Genomic DNA, 20,544 nt, shown 5'->3' on the forward strand with positions numbered 1-20,544 from the left:
ATATATTGCAAATTTTTTTATTAGCTATAAATCAGAAAAATATATAAATAAGATTCTAATCACTAGGTCTACGAGCTTTAAGCGCCATAAGCACCATTCGCAGCTTATATTGGTTTCAATATAATCAATTTGAAGACGTTTATGAGCAATTAGCAGACATATTTGGTAGAAAGTGAGAATAAATCGCTATAACGTTTACAAGCAAATCTCCGTTTGGGTTAATGAATATCGAGTAAATAAGTATGTTAATAGCTAATGAAAATATGGATACTCTAATAAGGTTATTATTATATCGAAAATCAGCATGGCAGTCATTTATTCCAATCGAGCGACGAAAAGCTCGCGAATGATTGATGGTGTTCGTAATGGATTTCCTAGGGTGCACAAAGACTTTCCGAACACGGTGTCTGCTCAGCGGCCATATTATCGTTAAAGGGGAGCGAAAGTTGCCAGGGCACGTAATTTATTCACAATAAAATTGAATGCCGAACTTTATTTCATTGTCAGAAGAGCCCACCTTCGATCAGAAAAGGCGGACTGAATTATAAATTGAAATCGGCTTAAACTTTAGATGTGCGGCTCTGAAGAGTTTATATTTATAATACATATACTTAGACTTGAGGCAGGCGAAATACGCACCAGGTAAACAGTTGATATTGTTAATATATTAGGATAATCTAGCATTAATATTAATAAATTTTCACCGATACAAAATTATATAGTTACAGTAACAAGTAGATTAGATTCTATATAGAATAGTGGTCTAAGATTAGAACTTTGAAGAATTTTTGATGTAGCAATTTATTCAGATTTTATTTGAAAAGTATGATAAAACAATTAATCAATTTAAAGGGGAAAACTAAGCATATATTTTTTTAAGAAAAAAGGCATATATAAATATATATAATATATACGAAATATATTGATATTTTTTGTCACAAAAATGAATATAAGAAACATTAATATGTCAATATCTAAACCTTAAAAAATGATACTGTGTCAATGTATTTAGCCCATATTAAACATATCAATTATAATATAAGATTATTTATAAATGTTTCAATGTATCTAATTTATTTTATAATTTTTAATACGACTTAGCTCAATTTGAATTAATCAGCAAGATTTCATCTGTAAAATTAGAAAAATCTAGAACAACATAATTTGATTGAAATTATGTATATTAATATAATAATTACTTATTAAAATCTCACAGGCATAATAGAAATAGAGAAACACAAAAGATGAAATGGTTTTCCAATTCAGATTTTAATTCAGATTAATTTTAATTTCTTTCTATAAAATAAACATCACTGAAGCATAGATTTCTAGTAAAATATCCAATTAAAAACATAATAGATTTTTTTGATAGATTTTTTGACATTACAAAAATATGGATTCTGTTAATGACATTTTTAGCCATTTTCGATTTTCATACGAATAATATATTGTTAGCTTGTCACCGTTGACTTTTTCAGTCAAGTAACACAAAAGAAAACGAATCAGGTATAGGTGAACGAGCTAGTTAATTAATTCTTAGAATATAACTGTTTGCGATATTGCACCGTCACATTGAAAGCAAATATGTCGTAAAACTTGTGAATTAATGTCAGTTAAAAAAATACAAATGTCAGGAAAATATCGATTTTATGTGCACAAGCTTTAAACGAGGTTTCCATAACATTACTTTTTCTTATGACATCAAAGTTTTAAGCTATTTAGCGCTGTCAAAATATGCTTCAAAATCAATTGTTAGCAATCCAATTATATGACTGTCAAATTACAAACGCGAAGCCTCAAACAAAAATGGTGACAAAAAAGTCAGCATGGATTTATCTCAAATCACTTTTATTATTGGTCGGTTAAGCTACCATATTCATGAAATTTATATAGTTGTTTTTAATGTAGTTTATTAAATAGGATATCAATGTATAATTGATAATACTGATCGAATAATCTAAAAATACCAATTTCGTAAATAATTATTTTGTAACTAATATGTTTTAAAATAAACTAAGGTAATAATTGAGATATTAAATAGCAATGAAAAATAAAAAAGAAATGTATTGATTTATAAATTATATGAATTAAATATAACATGCAACTTTAACACAATTTATAAAAATCTATGCATATAACTGTTGCATAAAATTTGTACAAGATCCATTTAAAGACATAAAAACCGATGGATTTTTATATTATCTAGATGCAGATAAAATAGTGTACAGCGTTTTAGTATCCTATTCAAAAGGAACGAGAGATCTCTTTTTCTAAAACAATTTCAACTGTAAATAATTCTCTAATTATAAAAAGTGATAATATATAATACTTTAAGATACAAATTACTAACTAAGTGATAATATATCTACTTTAAGATACGAATTAAAAATTTTATGACCATATCGATTATGTAATATTTTTTTCACCAATGGCATAATTTTTATATATTGGAAAACTTATATAAAAATTCTAATACAAGACTAGATTTTTCATGTCCATATTCATAGTTATCTAACATATTTGTCTTGAGTTTGAGGATTTACAACTAAATTTTAATTAAAACCGCATCAGATTATTTAAAGTAGTGCAATAAATAAATTGGTAAATTTGCCATTCGATGCTCACACAAAAGACATCTATTAAATATGAAAACTAAAACTTTGTCCATCACTATTCTATCAATATATGAACTAATAATAAGTACTAAAGAAGTGCTAAAAATAATCGATTATTTATTAATGCAATTATTTTCTTAGAAGTTTGCCACAAATTCTTTAGAATATATTGCATTTACAGCTATTAATGATAGCATAAAAAAAAGTTTATTTTTACAACAACAATTAGCTCTTTTGTTGTGTATTTTGCCTTTTAAGTATACTACTTTTTATTAACAGATAACGCAAAAAAAATCTTGATAATAACTTTATTTTTAACAATATTAATATGAAGGCCGCGGCTTAGATACCCCTGCTACAAGCAAGTCATTAATTAATCCTTTTTTTAAACTTCCTAAATATTTTTAAATAATACTATTTTAAAAAGTTTTGCTACTGTACACGAAACGAGGCTTTAATAGCACGTCAACATCGAGGCAGGCAATCTCCTCAATATGGAAAACTTAAAAATACGCTGAAGAGAACTAAGCACTTTGAAGTGAAACAGTTTTCATTACTAGAATTCATTTAATATCAGTGATTGTGTAGTGTAGAACAAACAATTTTTGGACCCCAATGTGTGAACATAGGGTTTAAAACATAAATGATTGAATTTTAGACCAGTTTTTATGTTTCCAATAAGTTAAGCGCCTGCTCTCCTTTTCGATTTTTTTTAAAACAATTATTATAAAATTCATCGATCCTATCAAAAATTTTTTTTTGTGCAAATGTCAACGAAAAGCTTTTATTCTTTCCTTTATCATTTATTTTAACCTTAATTATTTTATATTATTTTGTTACATTTCCTATTTTTTTATTTATATTTATGTAAGTAAATATTAGTATACATATGTATATGTTTTATTGTGGTAAGATAAAGAGCTAAAACAGTAACTAAAACACGAATCATTTTCGCACAGAACAAATGGATTACTAAACAGCAATCACATTTGACAAGATTTGAAATTCATTTGGCCATTTTAAACATACTACATTCACAACACCAATGTGATTTAGGTCTGACAAGCCCTGCTGCGTCACATAGATCTTAGCCACAATGTCGCCAACTAAGTAAAATTATCGCTTTTATTTTAAGCCTGTATATTTATTTTTTGAATGTCTCTTATATTTATTATATAATATTTGATGAGGGTTTAACTGCTCTAATGTACAATAGTTTATGGCTCAATAAAGCACATATATATATAACTTGATTTCTAATATTTACATTTTATTTTCGGTTTATTACATATAATATAAGCTGATGTGGCTCATCTCATTCCGTCTCACTAAGCACTCTAGAAGGAGGCGATTGATCATAAAATATCGGTTTGATTCGATCGGATCCGAGTTCGGCAATAAATAAAATAAACACTCGCAGAGCGTGTTCGATATTAATGTACACAAAAAAACATTAATTTAAATATTAATATGTTTATTCGGCGGCTGTATTGTGTAAAAGTTGAAATATTTTCGTGTCGAGTTTTCTTGAAGGTTCACTTTCTTCTCTCGACGCACATACATTTCAAAGTTCAATGTTTGTTGGTAATAAATTTCATCGTTGTGTATTTTGGCGGAGAGCTTCGGTCGCGATTTAAAAAAGTTCGTTTACACCCGAGGAAAAGCTTGAAAGCTGTTTAATTTCAGCCTGTAAAGCGTGTTCGTCCATTATTATTCGCACTTCGTTATTGCTTATATATTTTCTTATTTTTCGTTGATATTGAGTATCGTCGTTGAACCCACTCGCCTTATACACACAAACACATAAATTGTATATCAAATTATTTTTCCAAGTAGCAACGATTTAAAATACGTTTTCTGATAAAATTATGGAATAATTTATATCTCTATTTATTATAATAAATTAATTACGCATTTTAATGATACGATATTATACGAACATGAATTTTAATTGTACTTGACAATTTGTAAATGTCTTAATAAATTATGAATTAAATCAAATAAGATTAAAATAATCTTCTTATTAAACGCTTATTTTAACAATCGCTTAAAATAATAAAGGTAATTGACAATAAGCATTATTTATACAATAGAAGCTTTTGATAATAAAAGAACCATATTATACCGATAACACATTTAAATTAATAGTTAATACAATCTTTAGATAAATGCCGTCATCTGGCATTTAAGATTGGTGACTTACCAGACAATATACTACGGCATAATTATTTGTCATTATTAATCATACATTACACTAATAAAAGCAATCTATGTTCAAGTAGCATTCAAACCCACGATCTTTTATATAAAACGATATCTATATTTATTATTATAAAATATTCATCATCATCATCATTATTGGCCTAACAACTTAAGATGGGTCTTCACTTTTTTCAGTAATATTCTCCATCTCCTAAGTTGTTGGCTCCAGCTGTACTAGCCTTCTTTTGCCACATCGTCCAACCACCAAAGAGTTTGTCTGGAGGATGATCTTCGGCCATCATTGAAGTCCAAAAATTGCCTCGATACGATAGTTGGGTAGTGTCCATTTGTGTAATGTGACCTGTCCACCGAAGTCTTCTTATTTTAATGAAGTACCCGGTTGTTTTTGACGGGTACCCAGTTATTTTATATTCAATATAATTATTGATTTCTCCATATAAAATATATATGTATATCGCAAAATTCTCCGACTATTCTTCTATTTTGCAAAACCCATTTATAGATTATGTGGCTATTGGAAGCGGTGTATCAAAAAGGGACAGGAAATCCCTATTCAACAATCCGATAGTATTGTTTCACAATATAAGTTTTATGACACATTTCGTTTCGGTATCCTCAAACATTTACCGTATTTGTATTTGCTTAAAATACACACGGCATACTCGGGGGACGGTTGTACACAAAAAACATTTAAGTCTATTGTTATTATTTACCGTCAATGATTTATGATCGTTAATCTTGATCGCTTATTATCCATAAGTTGATGGATAGCTCTCTAGCAAGAGATGTGAACATATTTTTTTTAATACTCCAATACAATTTCAATATCAATTACACAAAATAAATTATTTGATTAGCTAATTAATATTTATTATCTATTAAGATTATACAATTTTTATTCAAAATTGTATGATGCCTTCAAATTATAATCTGCGAGAATTGACAATAATCGGCACTTCATAAAGTTTCTGTTAATCCTTTGACTCATAGTAGAAACATATTTTTGCTGTCGACAATATATTGCGACGGGTGAGCCCTTTCACGTGTTTTTACGATAAGCAAATCTATTTTTATAAATATATTGGTCTACCATTGATATAAAATGAAATATTTTATAATTTTTACTTATATGTACACATATATAATATAAACAAAAAACTGATATTATGTGCATATTATATCATATATAATATTGAATGCTTTATATTACTTGTGATTAATATATTCAAAGCATTTATTATATTTATACAGATACTAGTCATATAATGATCCTTATTTTATAAATATTGTATTATTAAGTAGTTATAACAATTAATATGTAAGTTTTTGATAAAAATATTTAAATTATATTATAAATTTTATACCAGCACGATATAGTCACTGACTTATACCTGAAAGTCCTTGGTTTGAATTTCATATGAATCTTTGTTTTTATTTATTTATGTCTAGGAAAACAAATATTTAAAATTGAGATAGGTTGTAAATATTAGGTACACAATATTATCTAATAATTAGTTTTCTTAACTTATTGAAAATATCATGTATTGTATTAAAAATGGATTTTATAATATTGTATATATTAATTAATTTATTCACTATGATCAAACAATTTAATAAATAAGAAATACATTCGATTCCAAATAAGGTCAAAAAATGAAAACACCCTTGTCTAACATAAATAAATAGCAATCATAAACTACAAACCTTCTTGGAGAAATGTACAATACAATGGACAAATCGGGTTAAATTTAGACAATCTATTTTAGAAATATTCGTCAACACACATACATAAAATACACTTAATAATATTTAATATACATATATAAATAACTAATATGAAAATAGGTAAATCAAATAGGAAATAATTTCTTTCAATACAAAAATAAAATTTACTTTTATGCCAATATGTCAGAATCGTAAAAAAAAGATGTTGCTACATATACTATGTATGTATTCGTATATAAAGGATTTCATCTAATATTATCGATTGTAACACAAAAGTTTTATATCTCGGTCGGATATCTCTGGGGATTTTCGCACTATCACCTATGCACTGATATAGGCGATTCAGCAAAAGTGTCAATCCTATGAGAGAAAGATCGGATAAGGCGACCATCGACCAAATTGTGGCCCTTGTGGTTTTCCAAAGTCAATAAAGTACGATTAGACGTGTATGACGAGGGTTACGACACGTTTTCAATTGAATTTTTTTTCGATACAATACAAAAATGTATCGTGAATATATTGAATTTTCTAAATAAGGCATATGAATTTTCTAAATAAATGTACATGCATTAGAATTTATATGTATATATTTTAATCTAGAATAATATATTATATTTATAATATAAATAAAAAAAATTGACACGAATGTTTTTTTGACGAAATTTGATTATTCAAATCAGACGTGGTTTTGAGTTCTATATTAAGATTTATTCTGACATTACGTGACAACCTTAATAGCAAACTTTATTACAAATCTCTTTTCATGTGTACTGTTTATGATTGTATTTATGTTTTAACCATAATATGTAATACAATATTGAGAAATTGTAATATATTCAGTTACTTAAAGAAAATAAAGAACATATTTATTTATTAGGAATTTTTATAAAATCACATCATGAAAAAAATGTACAATTGAATTTTTTTCTTAAAGCACAATCATATTTCTCCATTTCCAATGAATAACCGACTAAATTTTTACATCTTTGGATTATCCTAGGGATAATACATTCTAAACCTACACCGATCAATATTTCCTTATCCGTTCCCATTTAATTATATTTAGCTACTCTTGTAATATTTATATTTCTTAATAAACGTTAAATCTATCAAACATAAAGATACCTCATTGAAACTAGAAAATCTAATAATATATTTAAAATATTTAAATATACTTTTAAGTTTTAATTTTGATAACTTAAGATTGATCCAGAAGGTAAGAAGGGAGGATCGTTAATCTTATTTTCACAATACCATGTAAGCTGTAACGCTGACATAAGAAATCACTTCACACTAAACGTGAGTTTACAACTTTGAATCGACACAGATGACACCTTTTGAGTCCAGAGAAGCTTATTCTAGGAATGCCATAAAAATAGAAAACGTTCCAATAAAGCTTTTTGTTAGCATCATATTATTATTATGAATACAAAAATGAACAAACAAAAGTAAAATTTGTGTATAATTATTGTAAAGATTTAATTAAATTTTAAGATTTTAAGGCGTAACTACTCATAGTTTTATTGGGCGCTTTACAAATAAATCAATATTAGTCAATAAAACATTTATATAATACAATAATATGTGTATTATATTTATAAGCTGCGAGGTAGAGCAATACCATACAATTGATAGGAAATATAAAATTTTAATAAATATCAACATAAAATAAAAATGTTTATCCATATAAATCGTACGTTTTTAATAGAGCTAAAAGTATATTGACGCTAAATAAATCCTCTTATATTAAGGTGTCTGATTAGTGCGGCGGTGAAAATAAAAAGTTTTAAGTTCCTTAAGCTTTCAAAGTTTCATTTGCAAAGGTGTGGTTTAAAGCAAGACTAGTTCTCTTTGATAAACCAATTAAGTCGTTTTTATGCTTATTTTTACAATTATTTCCAGTAAAGCTGAGCTTTGAGAATCATAATTTACGAAATAATGAACAACATTTTCTCTTAATTAAGTGGCAAACAAACAAATATATTTACCGAAAAGAAGGGTCGGACATATTAACAGGTAATACAATGGTCTTTAAATTATAACGACGTCGTTAAATAGACAGAAAAAAGCACCCTAGTTCAAACCCTTACCATTTTTCTTTACGATTTACCATTTTACACCGCCAAAAGATCACGCAAGGGCAAAGAAATGATTTTTTAACGTCGTAACCGCTGAAAGGGATAAAGTTCCGCAGGAAATTAGTTCGGTGAGGTCGAAATTCTTCGGTAGCAATTATTCAACGCGATCTCGTACATAGTGAATATAAATATCAATTTATTATTATTACGGGAGCACATTTATAAATGTTGTAGTGTAAATAGGCTGATCAGAAAGTTCACGAACTTTGAAAATTGTAAAAGTTACAACGATATTGGATATGTGGTGTTGACTGGCAACGGTTAACCGAGTCATTTTATTGTGATTACATGGTTCACACCAGTGGCTCTCACTGTTTTAAATCAATATTTTGACAAAGTTTAATAAACATATAATGTTCCATTAAATAAAAAATCAATTTTAAATAGTACGTATAACTGATTAATCTTATCAGTGAGACCTTTGCATGTGTTTTAATAAAATATTGAATACGTAAATTTACATGTATAAATCGGAAAACATATGTATAGTATGATGGCTTTTCTTAAATACTATTCAACAAATGTATTATGTATGTATAGTTCCTGCCGCAAAAATTGAATCCACGGCTTTAGATTATCAGTTCAGCCCCTTTCAAACTGCGTTATTTAATAAATAATAAATAACGGTGCTATCTGGAAGTGTTTAAATTCCAGGAAAAGTTTTGAACTGTGGACGTGTTAATAATTAGGTTCTTCCGCAAACGAATCCCCTCCAATACGTAACTTTTGCAACAAAACTAAGGAAATTGTACTTGTAACTTCTTTATTAGTTTACCATAGCATATTTATTTCTAAGAATTTACATTTAAAGTACGTATATTCCACACGATTGAAGCATCAAGAGAAAATCGGAAAGTAGAGAGTACCTGTTATCACGAAAAACGCTTATCAATACTATTTAAAGAGTGGAAAGGGCGTTGAAAACCATTACGAAGGAAGGTTAAAATGCTAGTGAATTAACTGAATTGCTTAGAATAAAACACATAAAAAATCAGTACTCTTTTAAAAATAATATTATTTTAACGATTTTTATATTCTTAGTTAAGTTGCAAGTTATTTCTAAAGTTTAAACACAATACAGTGGAGCCTTGATAATTTTTTTATTAATATTAAATGAGATATTACCGTACTTTAAACACTAAAAATATAATTATTCGAAACAAGAAAAACATTTTGGCGACCGTTCACTAAGCAAAATAAACGACGTTTCTTGGAAAGTAAATTTTGAAACATTTCTCGAAATCACATTAAAACTGATTTTTGAGAAAGATAATAAAGCATGATTAAAGCTTTTTTTAAAAACGCTGAAGTTTATTTAACCCTTGGCTTTTTGAGCCCCTCATTAAATACATTTTAGCCATTTGCCAAGCTTTTGCGGTAATTCGGCTACCAAATAAAAAAAATTTGAAGAAAACCCCCTCATCAAAGTTTTCTGAGATGAAATAAGTCGCATCTAAAAGGGTCAGACAAGAATCTGCAGCACATTGTTCTCATAAAATAACACAAGAACCATCTCGCCTTAACAGCCCCCATACCGCGGCACCGAAGGCCTGTGCCCCTGAACAATGTACTCCGTAACTCATGCTTTCAGTAGCGATTTTATCAATGTTAACTTGTGCTTTCTTATTTTCGTGTATTACATATATTGTAATAGTATATTATAGGAACGGAATAGCGCAGCTCGTAACTTCTCAGACTAGTGACTCTAATGTGGCGGGTGTGAGCCCCAACAGCGGCTCTCAAATTTTTGTTTATAAATACATGCACTATTATTCAAAATTTACTCTATCCGCTGTTACATTTGTTTATATTAAATTAAATTAATTGTATTAATTTATAACTAATAATATCGATGTTGGTGATTCCTAGACTTTTAATCTGGTGGTTAATGCTTATTTGTAGATATTCATTATATCTGATTAACATACCCAGTTGGTTCAGATTTACCCTGTTGTAACGCATTGGGCTCAGGTTTTAACGGAAGAATAAAAAAAATATTGTAGTAATAAAAATTACAATTAATGAAGTGATCTGTTTAAATATAAAATGGCTTGAATAGTTTTAGAATAAAAACATCATTACCAACTATGAATATGGAACTTAGGTAATTGATTATCTTAATATTTTGAACATAAAGTCAAAAAAATTACCATTGGGTCATGTTGAAAAAATAAGAATATGATCAAGAATAATGAGGGTGTAAACATATTAAGTAACCTGAGAATCTACATCAGTTAAAAAATCAACAAAAAAGCGTTTCTACTGTGAATCCACCAAAATAAGAATAAGTAAAGAAGTCATCTGACTAAAAGGCAAGCACATATATATTATATATACACTTTAAAGAAAAGCTTTCCTTAAAGTTAAAAAGCATGAGGTGATTCATAAAATTAAAGGGAAAAACTAGCATTTACTGTCATAGAGAATGGTAAGTTTGAAAGCGCAAAATATCATATAAGTCACTAATAATTTTTCTAAGAATTTTTTTAGGAAGTTTTTGAGAAGTTTCGTGAAATTCAGACAATTGTGATACATTTTTGTATATGAAAAATCTTTTTACTGATTTCATTTAAAAAAAATTAGTTAATATACGTATATTGTTGTAAATCATATTAAAGTTAATAACTAAATTATAAACATACGCAAAGAATAGAAAAACATTTACCAAAACATACGATTATATAATATAACAAATTTATTATTCTTGTGAGTTTTTCATGATTTTAGCTAAAATATTTAATGCATTCCTTTTTATTGATCACTTTTTATCGTTTGATATTTTATTCAGAATTTTGTGAAAAATGACAACTTATCGTGTGATTTATATGGCATTTACACGAAAGTATTGATTTTTGTTATATTTTCCGGCAAACGAATACTTCCAAAGACAGTCAATAATCCTTGCACTCGTAATTTTTTGTTAACTTGCAAATGCAAATGCGTGGAAACAAAATGTTTGCGAATCGTAATTCTTAGAGTCGGTCATAAAACTTATACCGTCAAACAATGTTTTTGAAGTGGTAACCGGAAATCCCAATCTCTTCACTTAATTAAAAATAATAATAAAATTACAGTAGTTGTAAATTATTTAAAAATATTTGTGTCAATTTAATTAAAAAAAAAATAATTTTCTGAGATTTTTTGTTTTTTTTTCAGGAAAATTTTAGTTTCATTACTATTAAACTACTGTAAATGCTAACCTTTTTATAAGGGGTTATTTCTAATTAATTTATTTCTCAAATGATATTATGAAAAATTACGTTTAATAACCACGGACTAATTTGTGGAACGTATTAGAGGCACGACTATATATTATATTATCATGAATAAGTAGTAAGAATAGCTTTCGTTAATTTATATTCTATTTAAAAAAATATAAATTGACATAGAAGTTTGCCTTTTATAAATATATATTATACTAAAAAATCCCTAAAAACATTAGTAATTATTTTTCTAGTGGTGCTTTAAAATATTTTATCGCTGTTGTACATAATCTATTTCTTGCAACTAAAAAAAATTGTTTTTTTTAGTTGTTTTTTGTTGATAAGCATGTCTTACTGGATAAAAAAAATCGTTATATATGCGAAAAAACGACATTTAAGAGCCAAATTCTTATAAAATATAAGCTGAATTTTAAATGTCGCAAGCTTGTATTTTTAATGGAAAAAATATCTTTAATGTAAAAATCGCTATTAAAAATTTCGTTTACGGCTAAACGTGACGCATAGTTATATCATTTTGACAAACTCATTAGTATGTAAAATGATGCGCCATTTTTAATTTTTTTATTTCAATCTATTATATTATAGTACGTGTAACTTATCGTTATAGACGATTAATAATGCACATGACTTAAAATATAATCAGAACAGTAATTACAGCTCTTTGATTAATTTGATGTATTTTGCTCTTTGCTAATTTAAATGAAATTATATTTAACTAAATTCAATTTAAACATTCTCTACTTTAAAGGCGATACTAAGTTGTAAATAATAGCAAATAATATATAATTAAAGTTCGAGAACTTTTTTACCAGTCCACTTTAGTAAATAAATAGACTCACGAATACAAGAAGACAACTTTGATGATGTGCCATTTGAGATCGGAGTCATTGGTCCAAGTCGGCGCGCATTGCGTAAAGAAGTCCAAGTCGAATCTGACTATCGAGCTCTTTTTCGTCTGAAGTACCAAGTATTCTGGTACATCTGAAACAAAAATTATAAATAATGTGTTAATATCTGGTTTAAGAAATGGTTTGTGAAAATTAAAAAGAGTTAATTATCCGCATACCGCTATTCTCTTGAAATTAATTAAAAATACTGTTAAAGAATATTTTTTTTACTCAGCTCCTTGAACGTAAAAATAATTGTTTTGGAAGTAATATAATTTAAATATGTCGTAAGCATAATTAGCAAAATTATTTTGGTATCTTTGTATACCGGAAATTGACATACAAAAAAATTACACATTTATAATTTAATTAAAACGCTCTGTTTCATTATTTCGTACTTATCTGACGTTTGGAAATATTAATATATAACAATTATGTCACAGTTTGGAAAAAAATAGAGAAAATAGAGAAATATACAAAAAGGTCATTTATAGATATAACACATACATGATTTTACAAATTATTGATTTAAAAATAATTATTAAAATGAGATAAATATTCATAGGTATGTAGATGTGGTTCGTTTTATATTATACATTATTTTTCTCTCAATAAGCCTTTATACTTTAATTATTTTTAATTATAAATTAATATGATAAAATAAGATTAAATACGTATCCTTATGATATATACATTTATGTATTTAATTATGTACACGTATGTAATTAAAATATAATTAAAAACAGGAGAATTTTACACATTTAAAACATTTAGCTTTTCATCCCCATTTCGGGTACATTTGAACCTCGAAGGTCTTGTTATTTTAATATTGTTAAATATTAATATCTATCTAATGCTCAGAAGAAAATGCTGCCCCCGGGGAAAAGCCTCAGTTTTGATCTCCCCTAAGAAAATATAACTGATAAACGTTTCGTTATATTATATATATAAAAAAAAAATCTACATATGAACTTATTATTTTCGTTAGTTTTTGTGTCAATAAAACTAAATCGCCAAGCATAAATTAATTAAATTTAAATATTAAGCTTCTGATAAATATATTGATTTAGATTTTTGTAATTAAATAATAAAAAGGGTAGATTGCTAGAATTTTTTTAAATTATTACGACTTGTTTATCACTAGAAACAACAAAACCACTGTTCTCTACAAAATTGTATTTTATTATTTTTACTCTGGAAATAATATTACCTTAGTAATAATTTTTTTTATATTGACAACCACCTGTGGAAAAAATTCAGGAAAGAAAAATAGTCTATAATTATGGCTTTATCTAATATTTGTATTACTTTATTTTCAATCAGAAGTATACAAAAATTGCTCTGCCTAGCATGAGATATTAAATATTTAAATAGTTTTATACCAGTTTACGTTAACTGATTTTTTAGCTGAAATGGCGGTTATTGGAATTCTTAATAAAATAGTTAAAATAATTTTTTATGCTGTTTCTATATGTTTATAGTTTTACATCAAATTAAATCGTAATGTTATTTGAAGGATTTCTAAATGGATCATTTTAAAAAAAATTCTATTTAACAATTTTTTTGCACTAACTATACACTGAAAAATTCTGGTCCGTTTGAGTTTCTCGTATATTTGATAACGAATTTAATGGATAATTATAATTCTTTGTTTTCTAAAAAAATTACGTTTCTAAATATTTTTTGTCAAATCTTTTTAAAAGACAAATTTTATATTTAATTTTAAATTTATATAATATAATAAATGATCCATAAGTTCTTGTTGTAGTACAGTGGAACAACGTACAATCATCATAACTTACATTATTACACAATTAAAAATGTTCATTCTTGTCAAAATCCAATATCGTGTTATATAAATACAGTTAGGTATAAAAAAACTTTCAGATGGAAAAATTGTAAAATTTAATATTATAAAAATCCAAAAATGAACGTATGTAAATCTGTAAATTTTTCATCTTCTGTAAAGTTGACTGCGTATTTAAGGCTTACAACGTTATTCGCGTAGCATATTCAATTATTCGAGATTGCACTCATTTATATTTCCTAGCCGTATTCACGCCATTGTCATAACACTGAGGTCTGAAATATACAATAAAAAAGTTATCAGCCTAAAAATTGTAAAAAAATATTTGTGCCAGCCCCTCTCCAGTGTAATGTTTTTGATTATATAACATGAATAAATCTTTCCTCGATAAAACAAAAAGCATTTTCTTGTTTTAACATATATTATAATTTGAGCACTGTGAGCACTCTGTAGTACAATCGAAAGGAATGAAAAAGTACTTTGCCTTATGAATTTTATGCAAAATAATTTTTCTTACATCACTGTCAAGTCGAGTTATTACTTAATTCTAAATGTTTGAGGTCTACTTAAATGTGCCGTTAATGCCAATGTCATTAAAACGACAATTTCAAACTTATGAAAACAAATTTCAACGCGTTTTGACAATAGACCTAATAACAATAAGATTAAAATCGAAATTTAAAACGAGCGTTATGGAAAACAAATTACAGAAAGTAATGTTTAATCAAGTGACCAAATGTTCTCTTTATTTAAAGATTGAAATTGCCGAAAATATATACGAAATAAATATACATACATTAGAAAAAAGCTTGTAATATAAAATGGAAAACGCGTTTGTAAAAATCTGACTTTACATATATATATTTGATTTTTATTATATTTATTCGGATTTCGAAATAATTTAATATTAAACTTATAAGATGTTACGTTTCTTGAGTGAAATCAAGCGTTTTATATCAGATGGATTTTTATTATTGGAAATTCTTTTGCAATTTTAGAAGCTTATACTCGTGAGACACACGTGCGAGGTTCTATGTGTTTAAAAGTTTCTAAAAGTAACGGTTGTCCGCGCGGAATAAGACTTGAAAAGGTGAAGAGATTGTACGATAACGATTGGAATTTTATTCGAAGACGTTCAGCTAAATTTCACGAAATCGGCACAAAGACAATTTCCAACTTTCAGATGGAGTCGCAGATATGGGGTTGTTATGTTGCGGAGGGCAATTTCACCTCTAAAGACAAATGCCCTGTACTTTTGGCAAAGAGCGACTCTATTACCGAGTCGTTGTCAGCCTCTTTGTTTAAAAAGGTTGATTTGTATGAGGTAATAAACATCGCATCTGAGACGTTTGGTTCAATATAGTTTACGAGCGAAATTTAACCGCGGGGTTTTATGAGATTTTTATGGATGCAAATCAGCGAATATTGGGTCGTTTTAAAACGTAAATAGATACTTCAAAACGAGAGAAAATAGATAATTTGTACATAAAATATTATCTAAGTTTATTAGCACTACATTAAATGACGATACTGTGTTTAAAAATGTATTTTTAGAGGTGTACAAACATAAGATTATGTAGATAGTAACGTACAATTTAGAAAACCCGCTATATTTTCATATTAATATTATTATATAAATTCACACCTCCGTACATTATTCCCATGGCCGTACTCGTTTTCTTATACCTAAAAATCCTTCAATTGTCTTTATTTCTAATATTAAATCTATATTTAATTCTACTTTAAAACTTAACATCTAATTAGAAAAAAGTTTAAAATGTATTATTTATCCTAATATATTAATAAATAGTTTTTATTCACGCAAAAATGATATTGCATATAGCAAAACATATTATATAACAACATAGATTTAAACATATTTTTAATGTAATAAACATTTAATTCAAGTTGCATCGACTGTGTATTATTGTAATTTTGCGAAGCATTTTAATAACATTTATCTATCTACTAAACTCTGTATATTTCCACAATTTCTCGCCATTGTTAATCAGAAATTCGAATCACGGATCAATTTGTCCACCGAATGGTAAAACGACTTTGATACTACTATTTCAAGTAATGGCAAAAGACAAAAGAGCCAATTGTGTTGTTTGTACATGTAACATGATTTTAGATACCGATAATATGTAACATTAACATATGTGTTAATAATGGCAACGTCATAAATGAGCGCGGACAAATAAGCGTGCGTCAAAAGAGCGCTGCTACATAAGAGCGTTTACAAAGTAGCGCTGTAACAAAATAGCGTACGTCAAATGCGCAGACAGTCATAAGAGCGCTTGTCAAAAAAGAGCGCGTCATAAGAGCGCAAAAATACTTAGAGTTAATCAAATAATGAATATCTTAGGAATTAGGTATAAAAAATATTATATAAGTAAATTGTGAGAAATTTACAAAGAATAAAAATTCACAAGGTATAGGCGGTAAAATAAGTGTTTTATGTGTCGGAGCGTAATGACGATTAAAATGATTAGCCAATGCAAACATTATTATTTATTAATTATTACGTACTTATGTGGGTATTTTTACGTCTTATTTATATGTTTGCGCTCTTATGACGTGCTCTCTTTTTTCAAACGCTCATATGACGTACGCTACTTTGGTGAGCGTATAATGCAGAGCTCATATGACGGCGCTCATTTGACGCACGCTCTTTTGACCGGCCGCCATTAACGGAAGTATTAAATTTAATAAAATTAATTTTTACCATACCGGCGACAAATGCTTCTGTAGAAAGATTATTTTCGACAGTGAAAAGAATTAAAACATTCAATGGAAATAGTCAAAGTGAGAAAAGATTGTCGGCTCTTGCATTAATATCAATCGAAAAAAATTTTTCGACAAATTAAAGAAAGACAATATATTATATAATCCCATATTATCAATATGTAATAAAAATATATATTTTTTTCACTATTTTCAACAGAAGAACGTCATTTAAAAATGTCGTAAATTTGGCACATATAAATTAGATTTGAATAATATAAAACTTGAAATCATAGACATTATACTTTTAGAAGGTCAACAAGTCAACAACAAAAGTGACCTTCGTGTCACTCTCGCATTAAAATAAATCGAACGAGAGATAGATATTTTAAAAATAAACAAACAACTTGCATTAAAATAATTCGAATTAGAGATAAATATTTTAAAAATAGACAAATTGTCAACCTTTGTTAAATAATATTTTTTTTGTAATCTGAGATGCACGACATTTTAATCCTTATGGTTGCATAACCTTGAACTCTTTGAACTTGTTTATGCATTTAAAAAAAAAAATCAGTAGCTATGCGTCATCGGTCGCGTACTGTTCGTTACATTTTTGTCGAATAAGTGTTTTCGTTTATAATAATATCCCTTTCGATGTTTTTAATTATAAAGTGATAGTGTAATTTAGTGTATGTATTAGAATTAAGCAGTGTATAATTGAAATTAGTGTTTATAGCTAAGCTTTGTGTATGCAAGGCGTTGCACCAGTATTTTTCCACGGCGTCCCTTCTAGCGCGGGCCTCGCGGTCCTCGCGGGGGGCGCGGGGGGCGCGGCGGGAAGGAGTGATATTTACAATTCTAGACAAGGTAATGTCTTTCGAATATAGTTAACCCTTTGTGCTAGTAAGTCGACAATTGGTCGACATCCGAGTGTATTCCAAGCGTTGCACTCAAAACTTGAAATGCATTTATTGGCTTTGTGTTGGAGCTAATTTTGCCAATTTCAATTTATTAATGGTAAAAAGAGTTGTGGTAAACACATTTTAGTAATATTGAATTTTTAACTTATGCAAATAAGTGAATAATCTTAAATTTACGAGTGTAAGTTTATTGTAAAATTTTTCATCGGAACATGGACGTTCAATTTAGTGTTAAGACCGCAATACTTGACAGTTTTACAGAGTCAATTATGTATCGCTCTTAAACTGATTTTTTCCTTCAAAGCGTGTCTATATTTTTATGATATGGGATGAAACGGGATTATATGCTTTAATTGTGCATAATTGTTACTTAATATTGTGTGTCTGTTATGAAATAAAAACGATTATAAAATTTAGTAAGAGCGAGATGCAAGCAGAGCTCGCTATTTCGCTCTTTCTTAAAATCACCGATTGACAACTATCGACCTGGGTATCGACATTTTTAGCGGCAACTCAAATAATAATATTAGTCTTTTCGAGCTAGTAAATTACTAAGTTATGTAAAACAGAATACATATATTGATTTATTTTTAGAAATTATCCATATAATTACGAATGACGATATAATAATGGATATTTAAGGAAGTGACGATGAATTTGATATTACTGTGACAGTAATAGTAGTAGGATTGATATCTAACCACTTAAAAGAAGATGGATTATGCCAATATTTGATGCAAATAATGAATACGAATCTTATTATAATCTTAAATATTATGACAATTAATTGGTATGGTGCGCCAAGTAAATATTGTTTACCTAATATAATACCTCTGCACCAAGAGATTTATTTACTGTCCAGATACTTAGAGACCCGAAACTATAGAGTAATATATCGATTTATGAAAACACTAATCATTTTACTAAGAGAGAATAGCATAATAGTTTATTATTATTATTTGTAAGCTAATAAAAATATTGTTTCTTAAACAAGTTTATATATGGTCCCCTTTTAAAATTGTAAATTCTACAATTTTTTTAATATAATTTTTAATTTGATTTATTTAATACACTTTCTGGATTGATAGTGCAGCAAGGGTATTTAGTACATCATAGGAAATCAAATTTATCATATGTATTTTATGCGATTCAACGACCTGAACGAAGGTTCAACATCAGCTTTAGACACGTTCATGCTAAGACTATTTCTACCAATTTTAAATCTTGTACATTTAATTATTTCTTAAAAACTGAGAATATATTGTCAGCTCTTGCATTAATATAAATCGAAAAAAACTTTTAGACAAATTAAAGAAAGACATTATATTATATGATGCGGTTATTGCTGACTTTTGTAAGAAAGAGAAAATACTAATTTTACCGCCTATATCTCGTGAATTTTTATTCTTTGTAAATTTCTCACAATTTACATATATTTTGTATACCTAATTCCTAAAATATGCATTACTTAACTTTATCCAAATATTTTTGCGCTCTTATGACGTGCTCTCTTTTGTCAAGCGCTCATATGACTGCGAATTTGAAGTACGCTATTTTGTTACAGCGCTACTTTGGTAAACGCTCTTAAAAAGCAGCGCTCATATGACGGCGCTCATTAGACGCACGCTCTTTTGACCGGCCGCTTCTAATAATAATTTTGTTCGAAGTATACCTCGTATTGAAAAAACATGTATTTAAATTTATTTTAAACTCATAAATACAGAGAAATTACGTCTGCGAAACTGTTTAAATCAACGTTTTAAAATGGAGTTTACATTGTGATTGATCACTCGAATGTCAAACAAAATTTATTCAAATAAAAATTTATAACTCTTGTTAGTCAAAGAAATTGAATGGAGCTTTCGTTTGATCTTACTAAAATAAATCACGTCTCATTTGATTACGTTTATTGTTCGAAACGATAAAACATATTAATTGAATAAAAAGTATACTATGAGATTTGTTATATGTTGTGAAAAGTAAAAGTGTTATGCGACAAAAAATCATAAAATTTTAGTTATATTTTTGTACTATTATTATAAATATGAAGATTGTTTTTCTCTCGATATGTTATTTATCAAACTATACAGTATTCTGTATGTACATATGTACATTTTCGAGACATGGGTTTGTCGTTTGACCTTGGGAGATATTATATTTTATTTATTTATAAGATGCGGACTTTAGTATTCTTGAAAAGATACATAAAACATATATTATAAATATGGATTTTAAAGATGGTTTAATTCGATAATGAAACGACGGTGGCTAGACA

At 27.6% G+C, this 20,544-nt stretch overlaps 1 protein-coding gene across 1 annotated transcript in view; it reads right to left on the reverse strand.

Moving 5' to 3' along the window:
* The window catches only part of LOC148227546 (orexin/Hypocretin receptor type 1-like), a 155,868-nt gene that overhangs the window by 11,635 nt on the left and 123,689 nt on the right, over positions 1-20,544 (reverse strand). Inside the window, exon 4 of the mRNA XM_088201612.1 lies at positions 12,765-12,906. Coding sequence (XP_088057738.1) covers positions 12,765-12,906 — 142 coding nt within the window. The remainder of the gene's footprint in view (positions 1-12,764; positions 12,907-20,544) is intronic.

This window comes from Plectrocnemia conspersa, unplaced genomic scaffold (assembly GCF_051122295.1).
Source record: "Plectrocnemia conspersa isolate PC_06_02 unplaced genomic scaffold, ASM5112229v1 ptg000013l, whole genome shotgun sequence".
NCBI lineage: Eukaryota > Metazoa > Arthropoda > Insecta > Trichoptera > Polycentropodidae > Plectrocnemia > Plectrocnemia conspersa.